The following is a 20,606-nucleotide window of genomic DNA, read 5'->3' as shown; positions in this document are numbered from 1 at the left end:
CTCAAGGGAGGTTATTTTTCTGAGCACCTTGGTAACATGTCAAGGTTGAGCTAGCAGGCTAATACACAAAGCTGGCTTCATGGAGCTTTTATGGGGAAACAGCCTTGAGTGTGTCACCTCTGGTGCACTTTGCTTTTGAAGCAGCTGTTTCATTTATTCTAAGGTTTGCTTATTTTCTGTAAGTGTATTTTCATATTCATATCATTATGAAAGGGGAAAGAAAAGAAAGTGTTGAAATCAGGGGACTGCTTGAGTCAATAGGTAGAAGAATTTGCTGCTACTTTGGAGCCTCCTGCAGTGTTTACTGGAAGGGTCGGTTGTTTCTTAACCTCTTTGTTTGGAAAAATTGTTGGGGAAAAGCTTTTATAGCCGCTTTGTGGAAAATATTTTCTGTGAGGATGCTTGAGTAATTGTGCAGGGATGCCTGTGTGTAGCTTAGCCCCTGTAGAAAGGAGGAGATGAAAAAAAGAAACAGTTGAGTTCCTAAATGAAATCTTCAAATTACCTACCATCTCCAGCTGATAAAGGCAGGGACAGTTCAGCATGGTGCTTACTGCTGCACCCACCCATCTGCTGTGGATCATCCTGGCTTGGGCACAACTTTTCAGTCTGTATGCCATTGCCTTTGCATCTTGTCTGGTATGAAGGGCAATCCTAGAGTTTGGCTCAGCCTGATCTGGTCTGTGTCTGTTGCCGTCATTTCCCATGTTGTGCTTTGCTGAAGTAGTTTTTCAGCTTTTGTTCTTATTTTGCCATTATTTCTCTAGTTACAGGAGTGATGGGGAAGTCCATTTCAGAGCACATTATTTTAAAAAAAAACCACAAAGAATGTGTCAGTGTAGTAAATGCACACCATTTTAATGACATAATTCTTGGAACATAGTAAGTAGAAGTCAAATGGTTCTAGCAGATTTAAGGTAAAATTTAGCTAAAAAAAGTTACTGAAACAGAAGATTATTCCTTATCAGAGATGCATGCTTTCCAACCTAGCTTCCCCATGCAACATCCAGCTCAGGACTAAAAGTTGGGCCCAACTCATAGAATTACAGGATCATTTAGGTTGGAAAGGACCTCCAAGATCAAGTCCAGTCATTAACCCAGCGCTGCCAAGTCCATCTAAACCATGTCCCTAAGCACCACATCTACATGTTTTATAAATACCACCAGGGATGGTGACTCCAGGTCCATGGGCAGCCTGTTCCAATGCTTGACAACCGTTTTGGTGAAGAATTTCCAATGTAAACCTCTCCTGGTGCAACTTGAGGCCATTTCCTCTTGTCCTGTTGCTTCTAACTCAGGAGAAGAGACTGACACTCACCTCACTACAACCTCCTTTCAGGTAGTTGTAGAGAGCGATACCTGAACCTCCCTGTCTCCAGGCTAAACAACCCCAGTTCCCTCAGCCACTCCTCACAACACTTGTGCTCTAGACCCTCCACCAGCTTTGTTGTCCCTCTTTGGACATGCCCCAGCACCTCAGTGTGTGTCTTGTAGTGAGAGGCCCAAAACTGAACACAGTATTCGAGGTGAGGCCTCACCACCTCCACACCTCATGGAGTGCCAGCTCATCAGCCGGCAACTGCATGGTCTGTGTTTGGAGGCTTCACCTGGCAGATCTGCAGCAGAGAGGTTGCTATCTGTCACTCCCCTTCCAAACCAGGTGCAGGTGCTGTAAAAGGAGTGGGTGTTTTGATGATCAGTAGTTGCATTGCAGAAGGTGAAGCTCTTGATGGGTGCTCTTGGAGAGTACGAATGTAAATTGTTCCAGCTGTGCTGGCTGTGGTATGTGACAGGCATGGAGGCTCTTCACCCACTGAAACCTGATGGTTATCTCTGGTGCTGTGAAAGTTGTCTGGTGGTTGGGTAAGGAGATATATACTATTGTTCAACTTGTTATTGAAACATTTCATACTGGCCATGGAAAGTCACTCTGGCTGAGCATTGCTTTTCTCTTAAGTTTGATCTGCTGGGCAGTGCAGAGTTGAAGTTGCACCTGTAATAGTCATTTACTTCAGCGCAAGGTGTATAAAACATGCTGGTTGTGTCGTGGGAACATTTCATAAGGAAAAACGGTCATAAGTGGGTGTGAGGCAGTATTTCACAGTTTTGTCAAAGTAAAAGTATGATTTTGAGGAAGCTTAAAAGAAGCAGGTGCGCAGCCTTTGCTGAACTTTCATGAGACCCGATCACTTAGCTCCCATAAGCTGCTTTGGAAATCACAGCCAACATGTCTGAGCTCTCTAAAAATGCTGTCTTAAAATGTCATGTGTAGGAAATCAGCATTTGCAATGCTGCAATAGAAATGTACTTTGTGAGTGGTTTCTTTTCAGGCTTTTTGACCTTTTAATGTTGGGGTTTTTTTGTAGTGTGTTTTTTTTTTTATCTTTTTCCTTTCTTTCTTTCCTATTAAATCTGCAACTAACCACCAAAGAGCCTAGCAATGACAGCATAAAGGCCTCTGCCTGGGAAATCTGTAAGAGAAGCACCTTTTCATTAGAAGAATGTGAACAAGGAATTGAAAGTTTCTAGATTTAGTTCGGTTTGAATGTGCTAGCTGTCTGAGCCTTGTGTTATTCAGACTGATTTTCAGAGTGGATGGGTTTGTGCTTGAGGTCACATTGAGTACTCGGAGGGTAGGAGACTAGAGTTGCCTTTTCTTTAGGTATGGTATTACATCTACAGTAGATTATACCTGTGGATCAGACATTTATAAATTGAAATGGTAAAACTGGAACAGAGTCAGCTGAAGAGACAAAGTGCACCTTTAAAAGCTAGTTCAGTGAAGACCCCAGGGTGGAAACCAGGCTGGAAAATCTGGCTCTGGTTTTGTCCCACGGTTGTTCTGACACACCTAAACATTACAAATGAATGTGTCATGGGAAGGGGAGTGGGTTTGGGAGGAATGCTTTGCATGCGTTTATCTGTAGCTGGGAACTCAAGTTGTTGCTTTCTTCTGAATTCTTGTAGGTGAAAGTGATGGTAAGGATTTGTCCCTCTCAAGGAGCACATGAAACATCTGAATCCATGTCCTTCCTGAAGGTAGACCCGCGAAAAAAGCAAATCACGTTTTATGATCCAGCGGCAAGCGGGCCTTCCAATGCAGGTCACAGAAGAGGTGTTGTTGCTGTCCCAAAGATGTTTGCCTTTGATGCGGTTTTTCCCCAGGATGCTTCACAGGTACTGGGGTCGCTTGCATAAACCTCCCGAGTCTTCTCATGGCCACTGCATTTGATTGCCTGAAGAGTTCTTTCTGTTTCTGGGGAATTTTATTTGAATGAGTTGCCTTAATGCTTGGAAAAAACATAGTAATTAATAGACGAGTGGGTAAATTCTTACATTTCAGTTTAGTTGAGATGTAGAATTAAGGAATAATACCTGGGGAGATGGATTTGCAGACTAAATTATCTTCCTGCATTTTCTCTTGTTAGACAGACACACAGCCAATTTGAAATTCACTTTTCCATCCAGTTAGGCTTTAGCCCATTTTATATAACGGAAATAAAGTCCTTACACACTGCTTTCAATGGGAAATGAACATGTGCTTAACATTAAACTAAATGCTGTTGTTAAGAGAAGAGATACAGCTCACCCCATGGGAATGCTATACTGAAACAGTTAGGGAGCTTTTATATTTTCCTAGCCTTTTCCAGTTTGTTTATGCTATGTTTTTGACTGATTATCTTGATGTTTGTGCTGATGACGGTGTATGCTTTTCTTTTGACCTGCAAAATTTGTAGAGTATTTGTACAGTAGTAGCCCCAGACCTGAAATCTGATACACAGGTGGGATATCTGGTATTTGTGAGGATTGTGAGCTGCGGTATATTTGGTGAGATTGTCCTCACAAACACCAGAAATTTTCTTCTGGGAAAAGTTTTTAGTTTAGAAAAAAAATCCTACAACAACTTTAAAAAGAAGAACAAATTCAGCATTATATGAAGAACTACTCCAAGTTTGGACTGCTGAAAAAAAATAGGGTAAAGAATACACCACAAAACATTTAAGGTGAAAATGGTATATTAATGTTGGGAAAACATGCCAAGATCTAGTTCAGAATCTCACCCTCAGATCTTCTCCTAGGATTTTGTTTAATTTTATGGGCTCCAAGCTAGAGATATGACAGTATCTATTAGGTTCAAGTTCTAACCAAGCACTAATGATGGAATATAATGTCCTGCACACGTCACTGCCTACAGTAATGGAAACTGCATCAGGAGGCTGTTTTTTGAGATCCTGCATAAGCTGGTGTCTTTGTGTGGAAATAATGCAACAGTGATCTCAACGTTAGTGCAGACCTGGATGTGGCTTTTTCTTGTGTTGCCAGCCGTGCTGCAAGGTGGTTGGCCACAGCCTGCTTCTCTCCTGGTTTTTGCTCCTGTCCTTCAGGTTGTTGACCTCTGGTTTGCTCTAGGCTCTGTCAGGTCTTTGTGGTGTGTCTGTTGGGTGGCCTGTTTGTGGTGTTCTGGTTGACATTGGCCAGTGCAGCCACTGCTGTGTAGGCATCTTTGCTTGAGGCAAGCTTGCTGCCATGCACCTGCAAACAGAGCCTTCTCATTTCACTGTAGTTACATATTTACACCAACCCTCTCCCCTGCCCCCAGTTGCCATACTTAATAGATCATCTTATTGTGCATTTGAAACCTTTGCTGACGTGGATAAACTGGTTTTAGTACACTGAAATATTTTAGCAAGTTCTCTTTATTGATGATGATGTTTCTCCTGGAAGAGGAAAATGTGATACTATAAAACCTTATTCAGGGATCTTAATGCAGTGTGAATGTCTGCCTAATTCCTGTGAGCACTCTTGAGTAGCTTAATTTCAGTGGAGTTGCTACTATTGCTGAATAGCCTTGGCTAAGCTATTATACCAGCAGGAAGCCTGGTTGGATAGCATTCAGTTTGCTACATTAGTCATAGAATCAATATTCCAAGACAATTGGTTTAATAGAATTGAAAACTATTTTAGGCTGTAGTAGCATATTTTATTATTTTTTTCAGATAGCATAGTTACTAAAATAATAGGACTGGTGCCATAAAAATGGGGAGAATATTGTGCCTCAAAAATATTGAGTCATTCATTTCATTACAGAAGAACAGTGAAAACCACAGCAGTATATGCTCTTTTATTTATTTGTCTCCAATCTTTCTTTCAGGCTGAGGTATGCTCTGGAACAGTAGCAGAAGTAATCCAGTCTGTTGTGAATGGTGCAGATGGTTGCATATTTTGCTTTGGTCATGTCAAGCTTGGTGAGCTCCCAAATTCGTTACAGTTAATTACTATGTCAGTCTGGTAATTACATGCTGTCAGCTCCTGGAACAATAAACCTGGAGTATATGAATAGATTAGAATTTCTTTTTAATTAGCTTTGCAAACTTATCATGGTTTATTTCTACACTGGGATTGTAAGTTTTAATTTGAAAAGGTAAAACGTAACATCAGATTAGCTTACTCAAGAGCAAGTTTATATAAGTGCATTGTGATGAAAATCAAAAGATCAGAGATGTTTTTAACGTTAATTTGCTGTGGGTCTGAGTTACAAAAATTGCAAGACTAATTGAATAAATAGGAACGGATTAATAATGAAATACCTCACACTTTTACATCTGTTCTTTCCCATTATCTGTGCAGCACATGGCATTGCATGTAATGTACAGTTGTGGTATGAAGAGACACTGTTTTGTACAAGAAAGGTGAATTAATTCATGTTTGTCTTTTCATTCTAGGAAAATCTTTTACCATGATTGGGAAAGATAACTCCACACAAAGCCTTGGTATCATCCCCTGTGCAATTTCTTGGCTCTTCAAATTAATCAATGAACGTAAAGAAAAAACTGGGACTCGTTTCTCTATTAGAGTATCTGCTGTGGAGATCAGTGGCAAAGATGAAAACCTTAAGGATTTGTTAGCTGAAGTAGCCACTGGCAGCCTTCAGGATGGCCAGTCTCCTGGGGTTTATCTGAGAGAAGATCCAATATGTGGAACTCAGGTATAATGGATATCACAACATAGATTTTTCTGAGCTTGACTTTCTTCTGCTTTTTATTTCCTTTTATCTGCCAAAAATTATGACAACTTTTAAGACAATAAAAAAACATTACTGCTTTTAATTTATAAGCCCTTCTCCCATGGTGTACATATTTGTTTCTTTTAGTGCCCTAGAGATTTAGCCAGTTCAGCAAAAAATAATAAAAACCAAATGCCCCTGTGCTAATTAGTCATTTTCTTTTTTATATTCAAGCTTCAAAACCAAAGTGAGCTAAGGGCCCCGACAGCAGAGAAAGCTGCCTTTTTCCTTGATGCTGCAATTGCTGCCAGAAGTACCAGCAAACCTGAATGTGAGGAAGAAGATAGGAGGAATTCACATATGCTCTTTACTCTTCACATATACCAGTATCGCATGGAGAAGAGTGGCAAAGGAGGAAGTATGAATCTTCTTACCATATTGTTTATTTTTAAATGACATGGTTTTGGGTTAGTTTAAACAATAATTTGCTATAAAAAAAGAAAAAATGAAGAAAACCCTCAAGCCAGTCAAGTCACCTTTAACTTTGTTAGTTGTGGCTAATATCTGGTTTCCTTACTATTAATATTCAATTTGGTCATTATCTCATGATGTATTCATTATTTTCCTCATCTGAATACACTTTGCATACCAAGTTTGGCTTGAGTCCATGCAAGGATGTGATGTACAACTGCTTTTACTTTTTTGTTTTAGTGTCTGGAGGACGCAGCCGTTTGCATCTCATTGATCTAGGGAGCTGTGAAAAAGTGCTGAGCAAGAGCCGAGACGGAGGAGGCTCTCTGTGTCTGTCTCTCTCTGCCCTAGGCAATGTAATTTTGGCCTTAATTAATGGTGCTAAGCATGTGCCATATAAGTAAGTGAATTATTGTCTACATTATCTTAAATTTGTGGCTGGTGTTACTTTAGAAATGAATTGCATCAACAGTTTATTCTTTACCTAAGACGTAGTTAAAGGAAGTTCTGTCAGGGAGGAGTCTTGTCTTCTTTTAAGGTCACTTCTATATTACGGATACATACATCTATTAATCTACCAGTCTATGTGTATACGTGTACATACACACAACTTCTTAAATGTCACATAGTAACATGAAATTCTTAATTACATGGCCAAAAATTACACACATATTGGTATATACTTAAGTTGGGTGAAATGTTGGGGAGGGTTTGATGAAAAAATCAGGGGAAAATGGCCAAAGTGTTTTCTTTCCTTCTATCTCCTCTTTGTTTCCTGGGTTTGGAATTTAGACTGATCTCAGCCAGCTGGACATTAGTGAACAATTTCATCAAAATTTTACTTATTTTTCCAAATTTAAAAATTATATTGAAATTTCAGAAAATACTAGATTTATCAGGTATGGTTATCAAAGTTTGTTATTTCTGTATGACTTTTTAAACAATACATCTTTGAATTTAAAGAAAAAAAGACCACTGTGTTGCACATTTGTTTAGCAGAGGTGAACATTTAGGTGTGTTCCTTTATGGAGTGTACTTGACAATAATATTATGTCAAACACACCTGTGGGAGCCCAGCTTAAAGATAACAGCCACATTGTAAACACCTTTACCAGAACTTGGCCTTCAGTCCTTAAATTTAATTGCTGCTTGTCTTCGTGCATTATAACTTTGTGCCGTTGTTATCAATCATGTCATTTCACATATTTATCTAGTGCTGCATCTCAAACAGGTGTTCTTTCCTTCTGTACTAGGCAGAAAGATAATCTCCTCAGGCTAGTTGCTAGGTTTGTGGATGGAGTAGAGGATGGATTTGTTAGAATAGGGAAGGGCAGATCCTCAACTTTGTCACCTACCATGGTTTAGTGAGCAGCCATGACAGTAGTTCCCACCTGTTGGACCAGTTTAGGGGCACCATAGGAAGTGACTTCCGGGGAGCCCTGAGCTGAGATGTCTCAGAGACCAGTGGAGGACAAAATGTCACCTGTCCTGTCAGCTTTGCTGTCTATGGCAGAGGACTTGTATCACCAGGAAAGCCTTCAGACAGAAAGTTTGCTTTCCATTTGCTATGTTAGAGCAGAGCACAGCCGGCAGAGTGGAAACTAGATTAGCTGGGGTGGCACTGATAGTATGTTCCTAATATCTGACATTATTATATTTGTTTAGCGATTTCTTATCATTCCTGTTGACTTAATTTTTCCTTATTACTGAAATCATTTGCATAGAGCTCACAGAGCTTAGCTATCCAGGTGCTAAGTCTGCTCAGCTGAAAATACAGCACTCATCAGCTTTTTGGGTAGTACAAGCTGAAGCTGAAATAACAAACTACTTATCAATCGTTTCACAATTGTCTAAGAAACAAATAAAATGACTTGTCATACTGCAAATACAGAGGCAGATAAATATTTAGAATACCAGTACCTTTGTATGTGTACATTTAGACACATTTTAAGTGTGGTCAAATAATAGGAGCATATTTCTTATCTACATGTACCATACATGCATATATCCTATCAGAGTAAAAGCACAGCTTGTGGTATAAAAATCTGCAAAAATAGATTGTGATTTCTTTAAACCATCCTAGTGTTCTCATTTGTTACCCAGGGACAACAAGTTGACAATGTTATTGAGGGAATCGCTTGGGAACATCAACTGCAGAACTACTATGATTGCACATATTTCTGACTCTCCAGCCAATTATGCAGAAACTCTCACCACCATTCAGCTTGCATCGCGAATTCACCGGATGCGAAAGAAGAAATCCAAGGTTAGTTCACAAACAAGCAGAAATTAATTCATTTGAAAATGAGTTTTCCTAACCTCTCGGTGGGGGAACATGGGATTTCTCGGTGGTAAGAAGTAATACAAAATGCATAAAAGCTCAGGAGAGGAACTGACAAATGACTTGGCACTGAGCCATCATCCCGCCCCCAATCCTTAACCCTGAAATTCCCTTCTTTTTGTTCCAAACATGTATTCTTTCTTTACTTATATGTGGAACTATCTCAAATTTGTATTAATTAAAAACCATTAAGGAAGGAATAGGAAACTGTTGAGGAGAAAGAAGATGCATAATATTTAATGGAAATGATCTGAAGAGGTGTGATTTGTTATATTACTCCTAATACAGTAAAATCTGTATAGCATGACCTTGTTATTTTAATTCACACTAACATTTTTCCACTAGATGTAGTTGTGATAGTACATGAAAAGCTCTGAGTATATAGCAAACCTGACCTTCTAATCAATTATATGTACATATATACTTATATATATCAATGAATATTAATAACTTTTCCCTTATTGATCATTTGCAGTATGCATCAAGCTCCTCTGGAGGAGAGAGTTCATGTGAAGAAGGGCATGTCCGAAGACCACCCCATTTGCGGCCGTTCCACCCACGAACTGTTGCCCTTGACCCTGACCTTCCTGTCCTCAGTATATCTAGTGATCCTGATTATTCCTCCAGCAGTGAACAGTCTTGTGATACTGTCATCTATGTTGGTCCCAATGGTGCAGCTTTGTCTGACAGGGAATTGACAGATAATGAAGGTCCTCCAGAGTTTGTTCCCATAATCCCATCCCTAAACAAGAAGAGAAGTAAAGACAATTCTGCTATTGGTAGGAGTTCTGACAAGGACCATTTTAAATGCAACACTTTTGCTGAACTGCAAGAAAGGTTAGAGTGCATTGATGGAAGTGAGGAACCCATCAGATTTGCTTGTGGAGAGAGCTCTGTTGTGTCCAACTGTAGTCCAGTCCCTGGAGGTACAGAAAATGCACAGTCTAAGCTGATAAAGGAAAAAATATCTTCTCCTTCTGGAGGATTTAAGAAACCAATTCCACAAGAAACTGCATCTCTTAAAAAAGGACATAACCTTTCTTTCCAGGCTGTTGCACCAAGGGGTGGCAACGGCAATTGCCATGAAAAGAGCACACCTCACTTGAAAACAGAGCTGCAGAGCAGAGCTGACAACAAAATAATAGACTCAATACTGGAAGGAGAGAGAGACACAATCACTGATTCCCTGCAGTCCTCAAGGTGTAGCCCTTCAAGGAATCCAGAGCAGAATAAGGTCACGGCTGAATGTGTCCTTAAGGAAAAGTCCTTATGTGTGAAGAGACCCTTGCCAAGCCCAGCACCTCCACCTCCACAGCAGAAAGAGCACGTACTGAGCTCCAAGGCTGCGAATTTGGAGCTGGACAATAGCAATGCAGTTCGGACTCCTCCTGTGGGAATGAGCAAGCAGATGGGAAACAAACCTGAGCAAAACCCCATAGGAAGCACATTCCTGGTTGGTAGCAATGCCCAGAATCAATCAGGTGCGATAGAGGTACACAGCTTCAGGTCAGCATTCAGAGGGAAGTGTTTTGATCGGGATATACTAACCACCACAGTGACTTTGCAGCAGCCTGTTGAGCTAAATGGAGAAGATGAACTTGTTTTCACTGTGGTGGAAGAACTATCCATTAGTGGGATTATGGATAATGGAAGACCTTCCAGTATCATTAGCTTTAACAGTGACTGCTCCCTTCAGGCCCTTGCATCAGGTTCGAGGCCGGTCAGTATTATCAGCAGCATAAATGATGAGTTTGATGCTTATACCTCACAGGAGACTTCTACTGGTGTAAATATTGATATTGTTGTGCCCTTTGCTAAGGATCCCTTTACCAGCAGCAGACGGTCCTCCATCAGTTCGTGGCTTAGTGAAGTCAGCATCTGTACGATCGAAAGTGATGGAGCCCAGTCTAGTGACAGTTTCGTCGCACAGTCATCTTACAGCTGTAATAAGTCTGAGGAACCCTTCAACTTGGATTCATCCCATTTGTCTGTTCCCCTGAAAAGCGCTCTGAATGACAGTGGATTTTGCTTCTCTGAACTAGAGAGTGAGAGCTTGAGTTCCAGCAAACTGTCCTCAGGCCTCAGCAAAAGCCCTCAAACCTCTGAAACTACCAAAGCATCTCAGATAAAAAGTGCTTTTTGTGTCACTGATCAACCCATAAAAATAAAATTTAGTAATTCTCGTGATTCACCGGTGATAGAAACAATACATTCTAGTCTTCCTAGGAAAACAAAAACTACCTCGTCTCCAATCCACAATAATACTGTGCTCAGCTATAAAGAGCTGCAGAATCCACATGGTATATTTGAAGATCCCTGGCTGTTGCGTACCGATTATCAGTCGGAAGCAAAACCTGCAGACTCGCTTCTGTCTCCAAAATCTCATGCATTTGGTACTGAGAAGCAGCCAGGAAAAGCTGCCCAGTATTTTGGTGCAGTATCCAGGCCAACAAAGTCACAGACTATGCTTGCCTGTTCGCAGAGGGTTGTGGATGGTTGCGAAATGGCCTGCAAATCCTCCAGCGGAGCTACAAAGAAGTCAGAAGTTGCGATGAAGATGCCACAGCTGAAGAGAGGAGCCACCACACTGGGAGTGATGCCAGTGTCACATGCTAACAGTACTTTGTCGGAGGCAGTGACCCGAGGGAATTTGGATGCTCCCTTGGCCACTGGCAGCTTGAAATCATCACTGGGAAAGAAGAGCGCACCACAGAAGTCGACAATGTTGCCCAGGCCAGGTGGGCCAACACCTCCAACACCTCCTGTACGCAAATCAAGCCTGGAGCAGAAACCCGTTGGTCTGGGCAACGGTGGAGGAAAAGCCTCTGGCCTGGACTTTGCCAGGGCTGCCATGCTAAAAGCTGAAGATGAAGTAGATTTGCGGTTGAAAGTTGGGTCTTACTTCAGTGAAAGTGCCAGCAGCAAAATGAACCTGAAGGGCGACCACTCTTTGCCCAAGATGACATCCAGCTTAAAGGTGAAGGCATCGAAGAGTGAAGCCGTGCACCGTTACGGGAGCCACATGTCCCTGGAGAGGTGTGATAGCCTGACATCGGTTGGATCTAAAGGAAGCATGGCGAGGGAGAATGGGAGTGCCAGCAACAGCCGGGCAGGGCGCTCTGTCCCCAGGCTGGGGGTCCCTCCTGTTGCCTCTGGTGTGGGTTTACCACCACACCTCACTGCCCCTGCACCCAGTAAAAACAGCCAGGCAAAACCCACAGCTAATCAGAAGGTGCAAGCGAACGGGAATAAAAACCGTGGCCTCTCTGCCAGTGGATCAAAATCTCTCAGTTCCTCTGTGAAGTCCCTGGCGCAGCCTGCAGGGAAGGGCTCTGGCATGGCCCCTGGTGGGAAGGCAGCCCCCCGCTCCGTGCAGCCTGTCAGCAGCAAACCTGGCCGAGGGACCATCATGGGGACCAAACAGGCCATGAGGGCGGCCAACAGCCGCGTGAACGAGCTGGTGTCAGGTGGCTCTGCCAAGGTGGGCCACTTCAGAGGCTCCACCGACTCCGACAGCGGCAACGACAGTGGCATTAACCTCAGCGACGAGAAGTCACAAATCCCGGTGCTGCCGTCTCCGTACAGCAAGATAACGGCTCCACGGCGGCCTCAGCGGTACAGCAGTGGGCACGGAAGTGACAACAGCAGTGTCCTAAGTGGGGAGCTGCCACCAGCCATGGGGCGGACGGCTCTGTTTTACCACAGTGGGGGCAGCAGCGGCTATGAGAGCATGATTCGGGACAGCGAGGCCACCGGCAGTGCCTCCTCAGCGCACGACTCCATGAGCGAAAGCGGGATGTCCTCACCAGGCAGGATGAGGAGCCTCAAATCCCCCAAGAAACGATCAACAGGTAAGAAATGAATGGGAAGGCGGCTAAGTGTCAACTGGTACTCCACTGTGTCCCTGAGGATGAGGGGTTTTCATGGTGTCTCTGGCAGAGAGGGAGAGGAAGTTTGGGGGAGACTCAAAGTGGAGATGTAGACTGCCTGCATGCGCTTGCGTGTGCACACGTATTGCTGTGACAGCATCTACTTGTCATTTATTTCACTTCAAAGCTGCAGGTGTGACACAGGTGCTGCAGTGGAGAGGGCAGGAGAGGTGCTGGGTGCCTTGGGGCGCCGGCAGCCTCCCTGTGAGGGAGGAGACAGCAGATGGCTGCCGGCACACTGGGAGACGTTCCTTCCTCCCTCAGCAGGGTCAGCAGTGAGTGCGACACAGGGGTGGCCCAAAATGGGAGGGTCTTACAGGTGGGTTGAGAAGAGTAAGGATGCTGGGTGAGTGCTGATGAGTTTTTGTGAGAATTGAGAGTTAGGGAAGACTGGTGGGAGAAGGGCAGTGAGGAGAGGAGGAGCTCTGCTGCCAGGTGTCTGTGAAGGAATTTCAGTGAGATGGGCTGGGACTGTAGTTTGGAAACCAGGGAATAGGCCTGGAGGGGAGAAGAGTGTTTGTGAATTAACAAAGATTGCTGAATGTGCCTTGGATTACCTAAAGGTAAACCTTAGTTTAGAGGCAGAGCAGTAGGGTGCGTACATAAGATGTAGCAACTCTTACATTAATGTTACCAGCGAATTGCAAAATTATTGTATTGCACTGTAATAGTGTTTTTATAAAGAAATTTAAGAAGGTACATGTGGATACTATAAGCAATAGGAAACCAACCGGGGGAACTGCTTGGAAGAGGTGTCTCCGGCTCATGTACTGTGCCAAGGTAGACGTGTCTGACCATGCCATGCAGAGGTGGGCGTATGAGAACCAGGTCCCCTTTCCTGCTCTTTGGTGCCTTACCTTTTTGCTTTCATGGGTGGTGCTCATGTAAGAGCTGACAGTTGTAGGTAGCTTCAAAATCATGCTCATCTGACTGCTGTTACAGTATTCGTTTTTACAGATCTAACTTGAAGTCCTGTAGTATTGTAAAGAATTGGTGGCAGTTGGTGCCGTGTAGCTAATGACCAGCAGTCTCATTCAGCAGCCTAAGCACAGTGACTGTTGGAAATGTAGTAGGACCTAATATCAGCGATGCGCTCAATCTGAGCTTTTGGTTGGAAAGTGGTAATTGTTGTAATCCCTGTAGACATCCATGATGCTTGATTCTGGCAGTAAAACCAAATGAGTTAAACTGACCTAGATCTCATGGTGCTTTCTGGTCAAAGCAACTGAGTTGCTTCAGCAGGTGATAAGTCATTTTGGAAACTTAGTGCAATAGAATCACAGAATCAACTAGGTTGGAAAAGACCTTGAAGATCATCTAGTCTGTTAACCCAACATTGACAGTTCCCAACTACACCATATCCCTCAGTGCTGTTGATCCTTCTCTTAAACATCTCCAGGGACGGGGACTCTCCACCACTTCCCTGGGCAGCCCATTCCAACACCCAACAACCCGTTTTGTAAAGAAATACTTCTTAATATCCTAGGTCTAAACCTTCCCTGGTGCAACTTGAGGCCATTCCCTCTTGTCCTATCACTTATTACTTGGTTAAAGAGGCTCATCCCCAGCTCTGCACCCTCCTGTCAGGTAGCTGTAGAGGGCGATGAGGTCTCCCCTCAGCCTCCTCTTCTCCAGACTAAACACCCCCAGTTCCCTCAGCCGCTCCCCGTACGACCTGTGCTCCAGACCCTGCACCAGCTCCGTTGCCCTTCTCTGGACACGCTCGAGTCATTCAATGTCCTTTTTGTAGTGAGGGGCCCAAAACTGAACACAGGAATCGAGGTGCAGCCTCACCAGTGCCGAGTACAGGGGTGAGATCCCTTCCCTGTCCCTGCTGGCCACGCTATTGCTGACACAAGCCAGGATGCCATTGGCCTTCTTGGCCCCCTGGGCACACTGCTGGCTCCTGTTCAGCCGGCTGTCAATCAGCACCCCCTATGTCCCTCTCTAACTGGCAGCTCTCCAGCCACTCCTCCCCAAGCCTGTAGCGCTGCTGGGGGTTGTTGTGGCCCAAGGGCAGCCCCCGGCATTTGGCCTGATTGAAACTCCTCCAGTTGGCCTCAGCCCATGGCTCCAGCCTGTCCAGGTCTCTCTGCAGAGCCTCCCTACCCTCGAGCAGATCAACACTCCCACCCAACTTGGTGTCATCTGCAAACTGACTGAGGATTCACTCAATCCCCTCATCTAGATTATCAATAAAGATGTTAAACAGGAGTGGCCCCAAAACCGAGCCCTGGGGGACACAACTCGTGACCGGCAACATTTGCTGCAGTTCTCTTTCCATAGCATATCAACCTCTTAAACTTTTCCTATAAATCAATATTAACAGCTGTATAAGTTGCACACATATTGAGAAGGAATTACACACTGATGGATTTGTATTTGGTTTTGCTCCAGGAAATGCTCATAAGGTCTTTACAGATGACGAACTATTTCTTTTTCCAATTGAAATTGCTCTATATCAATAAATTATGTATTACTTTTTTGGAGTGCTGTAGAGTTTGAGAGAATAATGTGTTTTATACATGAAATGGAGTTTTCTAGGAAGTTCATGAAATATTTCTTACAAGAAATGTTTGGTGCAGACCTATTATTGGCCTAAAATATATTGTAACCTTTGCGAAGTGTTAGAGATTCTTGGAGTAGCTTATGTTGCTCCAAACCGTTGGAGTCCTGCCGTCTCTGGATTTAAAGGGCAGATTGTACTCCCATTTATGTCACTGGAAACCTTATCCCCTTATCCTTTTACTTCATCCTTGGAGAAATTAACTTGACCCTGGTTGGTGTAGTAGAAGGATATTAAGTTTGTCTGCTTAGTATATGTTTTTTGACTGCATCAGTTCAGTGCCCTCTTCAGATGGATCCTGCTGTCAACAAAGTGGTTACATGATCAAAATTACAGTGGGTGATTTCAGCAGGCAGGAGTATAGTGGTGATTCAGGCTAAATGAATTAGGATGGTAAGAATCATGAACGGGTGTTGTAGAAGTAGAATCAAGCGTTCCCCTTTCCAGAACATTCTTCTTGTGACTATTCTTGTTACTTAGAAATTAGCAAGGATGCAAATAAGAATTTGGGACGTTTTTCTTAAGAATATGTGAAGCAGGTAACTCTTCAGGTATCTATGGATGTGTGTTGCTTTGGGGTACCTGCTGGGATTTTGTCTCCATTTCATGTTGAAGTTTGTGACAGGGCTTACCTGACAGCCTTAACTTGTACTCTGTAGAGGTCTCAGCCCAGGAGTTACTTTGAAGTGCTGTCCTCTGAGCAGCACTGTCTTGTCTGTTTGATGTGCTCCATTTTGTAAGACCAGAAGGAATAAGACTCCTTATCTTTGAGCTGGTTTTCAATAAGAGGAGGAAATTAGGCATAAATTTATTGTCACTGTTCACCCAAAAGCTGCTTATACACTGCTACCATGTGATATTTCAGTTTGTTTCTGGTGGCCTTCAGCCCTCCTGTTTACCTAGAGATTGGACTGCAGCCTTGTTAAAATTGCCTGACCAGCTCTATGCACGTACTCGTCCTTGACACGTGTAGTGTAAGGTCAGCTTTTAGAGAATGAAGAGAGACTTTATAATCGCAAAAAATGCTCGACACCAGAGTGCCAACTCTTCTATACAAAAGTACCAGCATTTCTGAAGGACATAAGTCTCTGCTTCACAAAATTTGGTTCCTAGCAGATGCATCAAGGTAGCATTATGCTGTTTGTTCATAAATCTGGGGGCCCTCTTGTTGAGAAATTGGTGAGTTTTGTGATGCTTTGAGATTGAGTGCTCGTGCAAACGGGTGGTGATAAGCCTAGACATTAGAGGTGGCTCAGGTTGCATCTTGGTTGGTTGCTGCCGCCTTACTGCTTCTCAATCCCATGGGGACTGTTGGTATTTAGCACCTTAAAGCATTAGTAGTACTTCTGGAGGGAACTGTTTGCAAAGAGGTAGTACAATGAGAGGCATCTTAGATAGTCTGGCTTGGCTTTAACTGGAGGAGCAGATTTCCAGATTCATCTTCCATTATAAGTATTGGTTTGAAATTACTCACTATCTCAATGTCATTGTAAGGTATTAAATACCGTTGTAGCCCACCAAAGAAAAATTAATCCAGGCAAAATATTTTTGCAGGGAGAGAATAAAGAACTGATACTCAGACATCTGCTTTGGGAGAGGAACTGCTGTCACTCCCATCCGTGAACCAAGTGAAACGTACTTTGTCAAGACAGTAACTCAATTAGCAGCCTGGGGGTGTTTTACTAAAATGAAAAGATCAAGAAAAGCATTTCTTCCTAAGTACCCTGAGAACTTAGACCTTTCTTTAATTCACTGCAGTACGTTCTGCAGTATGCTAGTCTCTTACAGCCTGAGGAACACCTGTCTTCTGTATTTTAGGCCTCCAGCGTCGTAGACTGATTCCTGCTCCGTTGCCAGATGCTGCCTCCCTTGGAAGAAAACCCAGCGTCACTGGCCAATGGGTTGATCTGCCACCTTTGCCAGGCACTTTAAAAGAGCCATTTGAAATTAAAGTTTATGAGATTGATGATGTGGAACGATTACAGCGACACAGACAAGAGGAAACTGAGGTCAGCACATATTTTACAACAACTGTAGACAACTTAAATTACAGTATACAGGCAGAGTCCTTGCCTGAATGCCAGAATGGTGTTCAGGAAATTGATTGCAATTAAAGCACTATAATTGTTAATTTTACATTTCATATGTTGGGGTACCCTTAACACAGAAAATGAAAATGATTACTGTCTAAAATTAATTGTGTCTAACATGACTGATGGTGTAAATGGAAGTTACCAATGAATACATTATGAGAAGACTTTATGCCTGGATGATGAAACCTTACAGGCTTCCTCAACTATAGGGTCATTAACTCTTTATGTAGATGACAGGATTCTATTAAATCAGGGCTACACTGATTTTAATTTAGTTGTAATTAGCAAAAAAATCAGCTAATTCTATTTTGGAGACCAGATTTCTATATTCTTCTGATGCTTTTTTCCCATTTCTTTCATAATAGCCTTTCCAGGATGTTGAGAAGGTAGGAATGCTTTTAAGAAAATAAGAATTCATATGTTTTAGGATTAAATATAGCTCTAACCTTATTACTAGGCTGTGTTTATAATTTGCACTGCTGGAAAAAAAAATTTGCTCTACAAACAGTTGTAATTTCAGAATGTATTAAGAGATGTTTGCGAATTCAGAGAAGTGCAACAAATGCTTAAGTGATGTAGCATGTTGTTCCTCTAGGTTAGAAGCCATTAATGTAAACGTCAAATAAACAAACCCCAACCCCAAACCAAAAAAACCCACCAACCCCATAATGAAACAAAACAATGGATCTGCTAACTCTTACAAATAATGTGCTGGGAGCAATTTGTGTCAAATTGTTGGAGGTCAGCTCATAACAGGCAAATTCATGAAATGGTCTTTCTGTGTCTTAAAAGGGTCTGATGTATTTCCATACCAAGCTGAAGATACTAGAAAGGCGCCAGCAGCGAATCAGAGAAGTAAAGGCAAAGCATGAATTTTTGAAGGAAGAGTTGGAAGAGACAAAGTGCAGGCTGATGATGGATCCAAATAAGTGGAAAGAAGAGTGTAAGTATTTTGTGAAAACAGCAGTATGATCAGCATGTATCAAGTTTTCAGCATGTGAGCAGTCCCACTGAAAAAGTTAAGCACTTGCTAAGATGTTTTGCTGAACTGAGCCCTAAAATGCTCTGTGACTCCATTCATGTTTCTGTGATACGGGATTTGTTAACTGCCAAGTAGTACCAGAAATGAATAAAAATCCCCCTCCAAAACAGCCAGAAGAGAATGTCGAAACAATGCAGAGACTCACTGGGATGCTTGTTAATATTAAATATGTTTATAACCTTTTATTATCCTCTGCAAAGAAGGAAAAAATGTTTCTATATCCATGTTACAGCTGGGGAACTGAGGCATGAGATTTGTTCACAGACTGAGTGCTGTGCTTAACTGGAGCCTCAAGGTAGAGTTTTGCATCTGCTGAACAAAGTGAAAAAAATTACTTAGTTCAAGAGAAATAAAATTGTACTCTACGTTATTGGCTCCCTTGTGCCAAAGTTTTGCTATGAGCTGTTTCTCTTACTGATTTTTTTTGTCTGGCAGTTGAAGTGGATCCTGATCTCGATAAGGAGTCACAGGAGTACCTGGAGGCACTTGAACAAGTGACAGAGGAACTGGAGCAGTGTGTTAATCTGTGCAAGTCACATATCATGATAGTGACGTGTTTTGATATTGGAATAACAGATGCGCAAGATGGAGTAAGGGAAGTGGAGGTTTGAAGAGAGGTTTTTCAGGGGACTGAAGGAAGTGAAGCTGGATTGTCTGACATGAAGAAGTAAAGAGATAAAGTAGCTGGGAAGTGAAGGAGGAATGGTGAAGATTAAGAAGCAACAATGAATGTTGTGAGAGAAGGAAACAGCTGAGGAATGGGAATGTTCATAAATCATTTGGTGCCTCAATGTGACTTGAACTGTACAAAGATAAAAGTAGGATCAAGTATTGCTTCTACCAGAGGGAAGCAAAGAAATTTTGTACAAACCAAGATGTTAATTGACAAACAAACAAGCGTACAATGGAAGTGCCTTTACAGTTGATTTGAATTTCATTTTTGTATTTGGTGCTAGAATTAAAGCCAGCAAACCTAAGCAGACCACAAAATGTATTCCTATGAAATATTTTATACTGTATAGTGTATTTATGACTATATGTAAAAAACAAACAACATTGTAGCAAAAGCAATAAGTAAATTATGTTTTCATACCTGAACTTGCCTTCTTGTTTCAAGAAAAGCTGTTTTATGTAGCAGAATTAAAATTGTATTATAATTTTCTTGTTTAGGGTTCAAGATATTTTTATGAACATTTATCTATTGAAAAGGTGTATTATGGCATTTTGAGATGATTGTTTTACCTTCAGGTTTTGTATTATTACTTTTTCAGATCAAAATAAATGTTTGTTTTCCATTTTATATATACATATATAGATATATATTAACTGCTTACCTATTTCCGTGGTTACTAACCTCACTTATCACAGACCTTGTCTTTCTGGAGTCATAAACTTAATGTGAGGAAGTCTACAAAGGGCACTGTGGTTTGTTTTGGTTTTCTTTTTTTCTCTGTGACTGCAGGAATTGAGAATTATGTTTATTACCAAAACCATAAAACAAACAAAAAAAAAGGAACAAAAAGTTTTTGTAAATGTTAAGTTAGGTCCATATTTTTATATAGTTTTGACTATAAATATAGCATTTGCATTTTGAACTTTTAAGACAAATAGTATATCTTTTTACAGTTTTTCTAAGGAAGGCAAACCCTCAGGATCAAGTTTATACATGCTGCATGAGATTTTGTGCTTTTTTGAAGGAGGCCACTTAAGTGTGGGAACTATTGATAAATTGTTGCCAAACAAATACTTTTGAAAAGGTTTAATAGTGTATGTAATACCACATTTCATAATGAATCATATTTTCTAATCATCTTCCTTTTTATGGTTTTTTCAAATCCTTTGTACAAATATGTATTATAACAGCTTGCTTCAGTTTTTATCTGTGAATAAAAGATACATCTATTGTTATGATTGCTTCTTGCTATGTTCATGATTTTAATGTTTGGAAGAGGGAGGATGACCTGTGGTATACTGTATTAAGTGTCATATTGTATTATCTCTTTGCCCAAGAGAGATAACTGGGAGCAGAGTTTTGACATTAGTCATCATAAACCAATCAGGAAAGAGAGACAAGACACCAAGGGATAAAATAAATAGCGATGGTAATACTTATATTCTCTTAGTACTTCATAGTTTACAGAACAAAGACCTGCGGCTCAC

At 41.8% G+C, this 20,606-nt stretch overlaps 1 protein-coding gene across 1 annotated transcript in view; it reads left to right on the top strand.

Annotated features, from left to right (window-relative positions):
- Window positions 1–20,354, top strand: part of KIF26A (kinesin family member 26A) — a 68,016-nt gene extending 47,662 nt beyond the window's left edge. Inside the window, exons 5-15 of the mRNA XM_026849236.1 lie at window positions 2,968–3,177; window positions 5,153–5,246; window positions 5,724–5,986; window positions 6,239–6,422; window positions 6,716–6,875; window positions 8,579–8,741; window positions 9,292–12,667; window positions 17,130–17,320; window positions 17,770–17,790; window positions 18,197–18,347; window positions 18,882–20,354. Coding sequence (XP_026705037.1) covers window positions 2,968–3,177; window positions 5,153–5,246; window positions 5,724–5,986; window positions 6,239–6,422; window positions 6,716–6,875; window positions 8,579–8,741; window positions 9,292–12,667; window positions 17,130–17,320; window positions 17,770–17,790; window positions 18,197–18,347; window positions 18,882–19,057 — 4,989 coding nt within the window. The 3' untranslated portion in view covers window positions 19,058–20,354. The remainder of the gene's footprint in view (window positions 1–2,967; window positions 3,178–5,152; window positions 5,247–5,723; window positions 5,987–6,238; window positions 6,423–6,715; window positions 6,876–8,578; window positions 8,742–9,291; window positions 12,668–17,129; window positions 17,321–17,769; window positions 17,791–18,196; window positions 18,348–18,881) is intronic.
- Window positions 20,355–20,606: the final 252 nt, after the last annotated feature.

The sequence above is a fragment of the Athene cunicularia genome, assembly GCF_003259725.1.
Source record: "Athene cunicularia isolate RWA chromosome 5 unlocalized genomic scaffold, athCun1 chr5_part1, whole genome shotgun sequence".
NCBI classification, from domain to species: Eukaryota; Metazoa; Chordata; class Aves; order Strigiformes; family Strigidae; genus Athene; species Athene cunicularia.
Note: the sequence above shows the minus strand (reverse complement) of the source record. Positions and strands in the feature narration are given on the sequence as shown.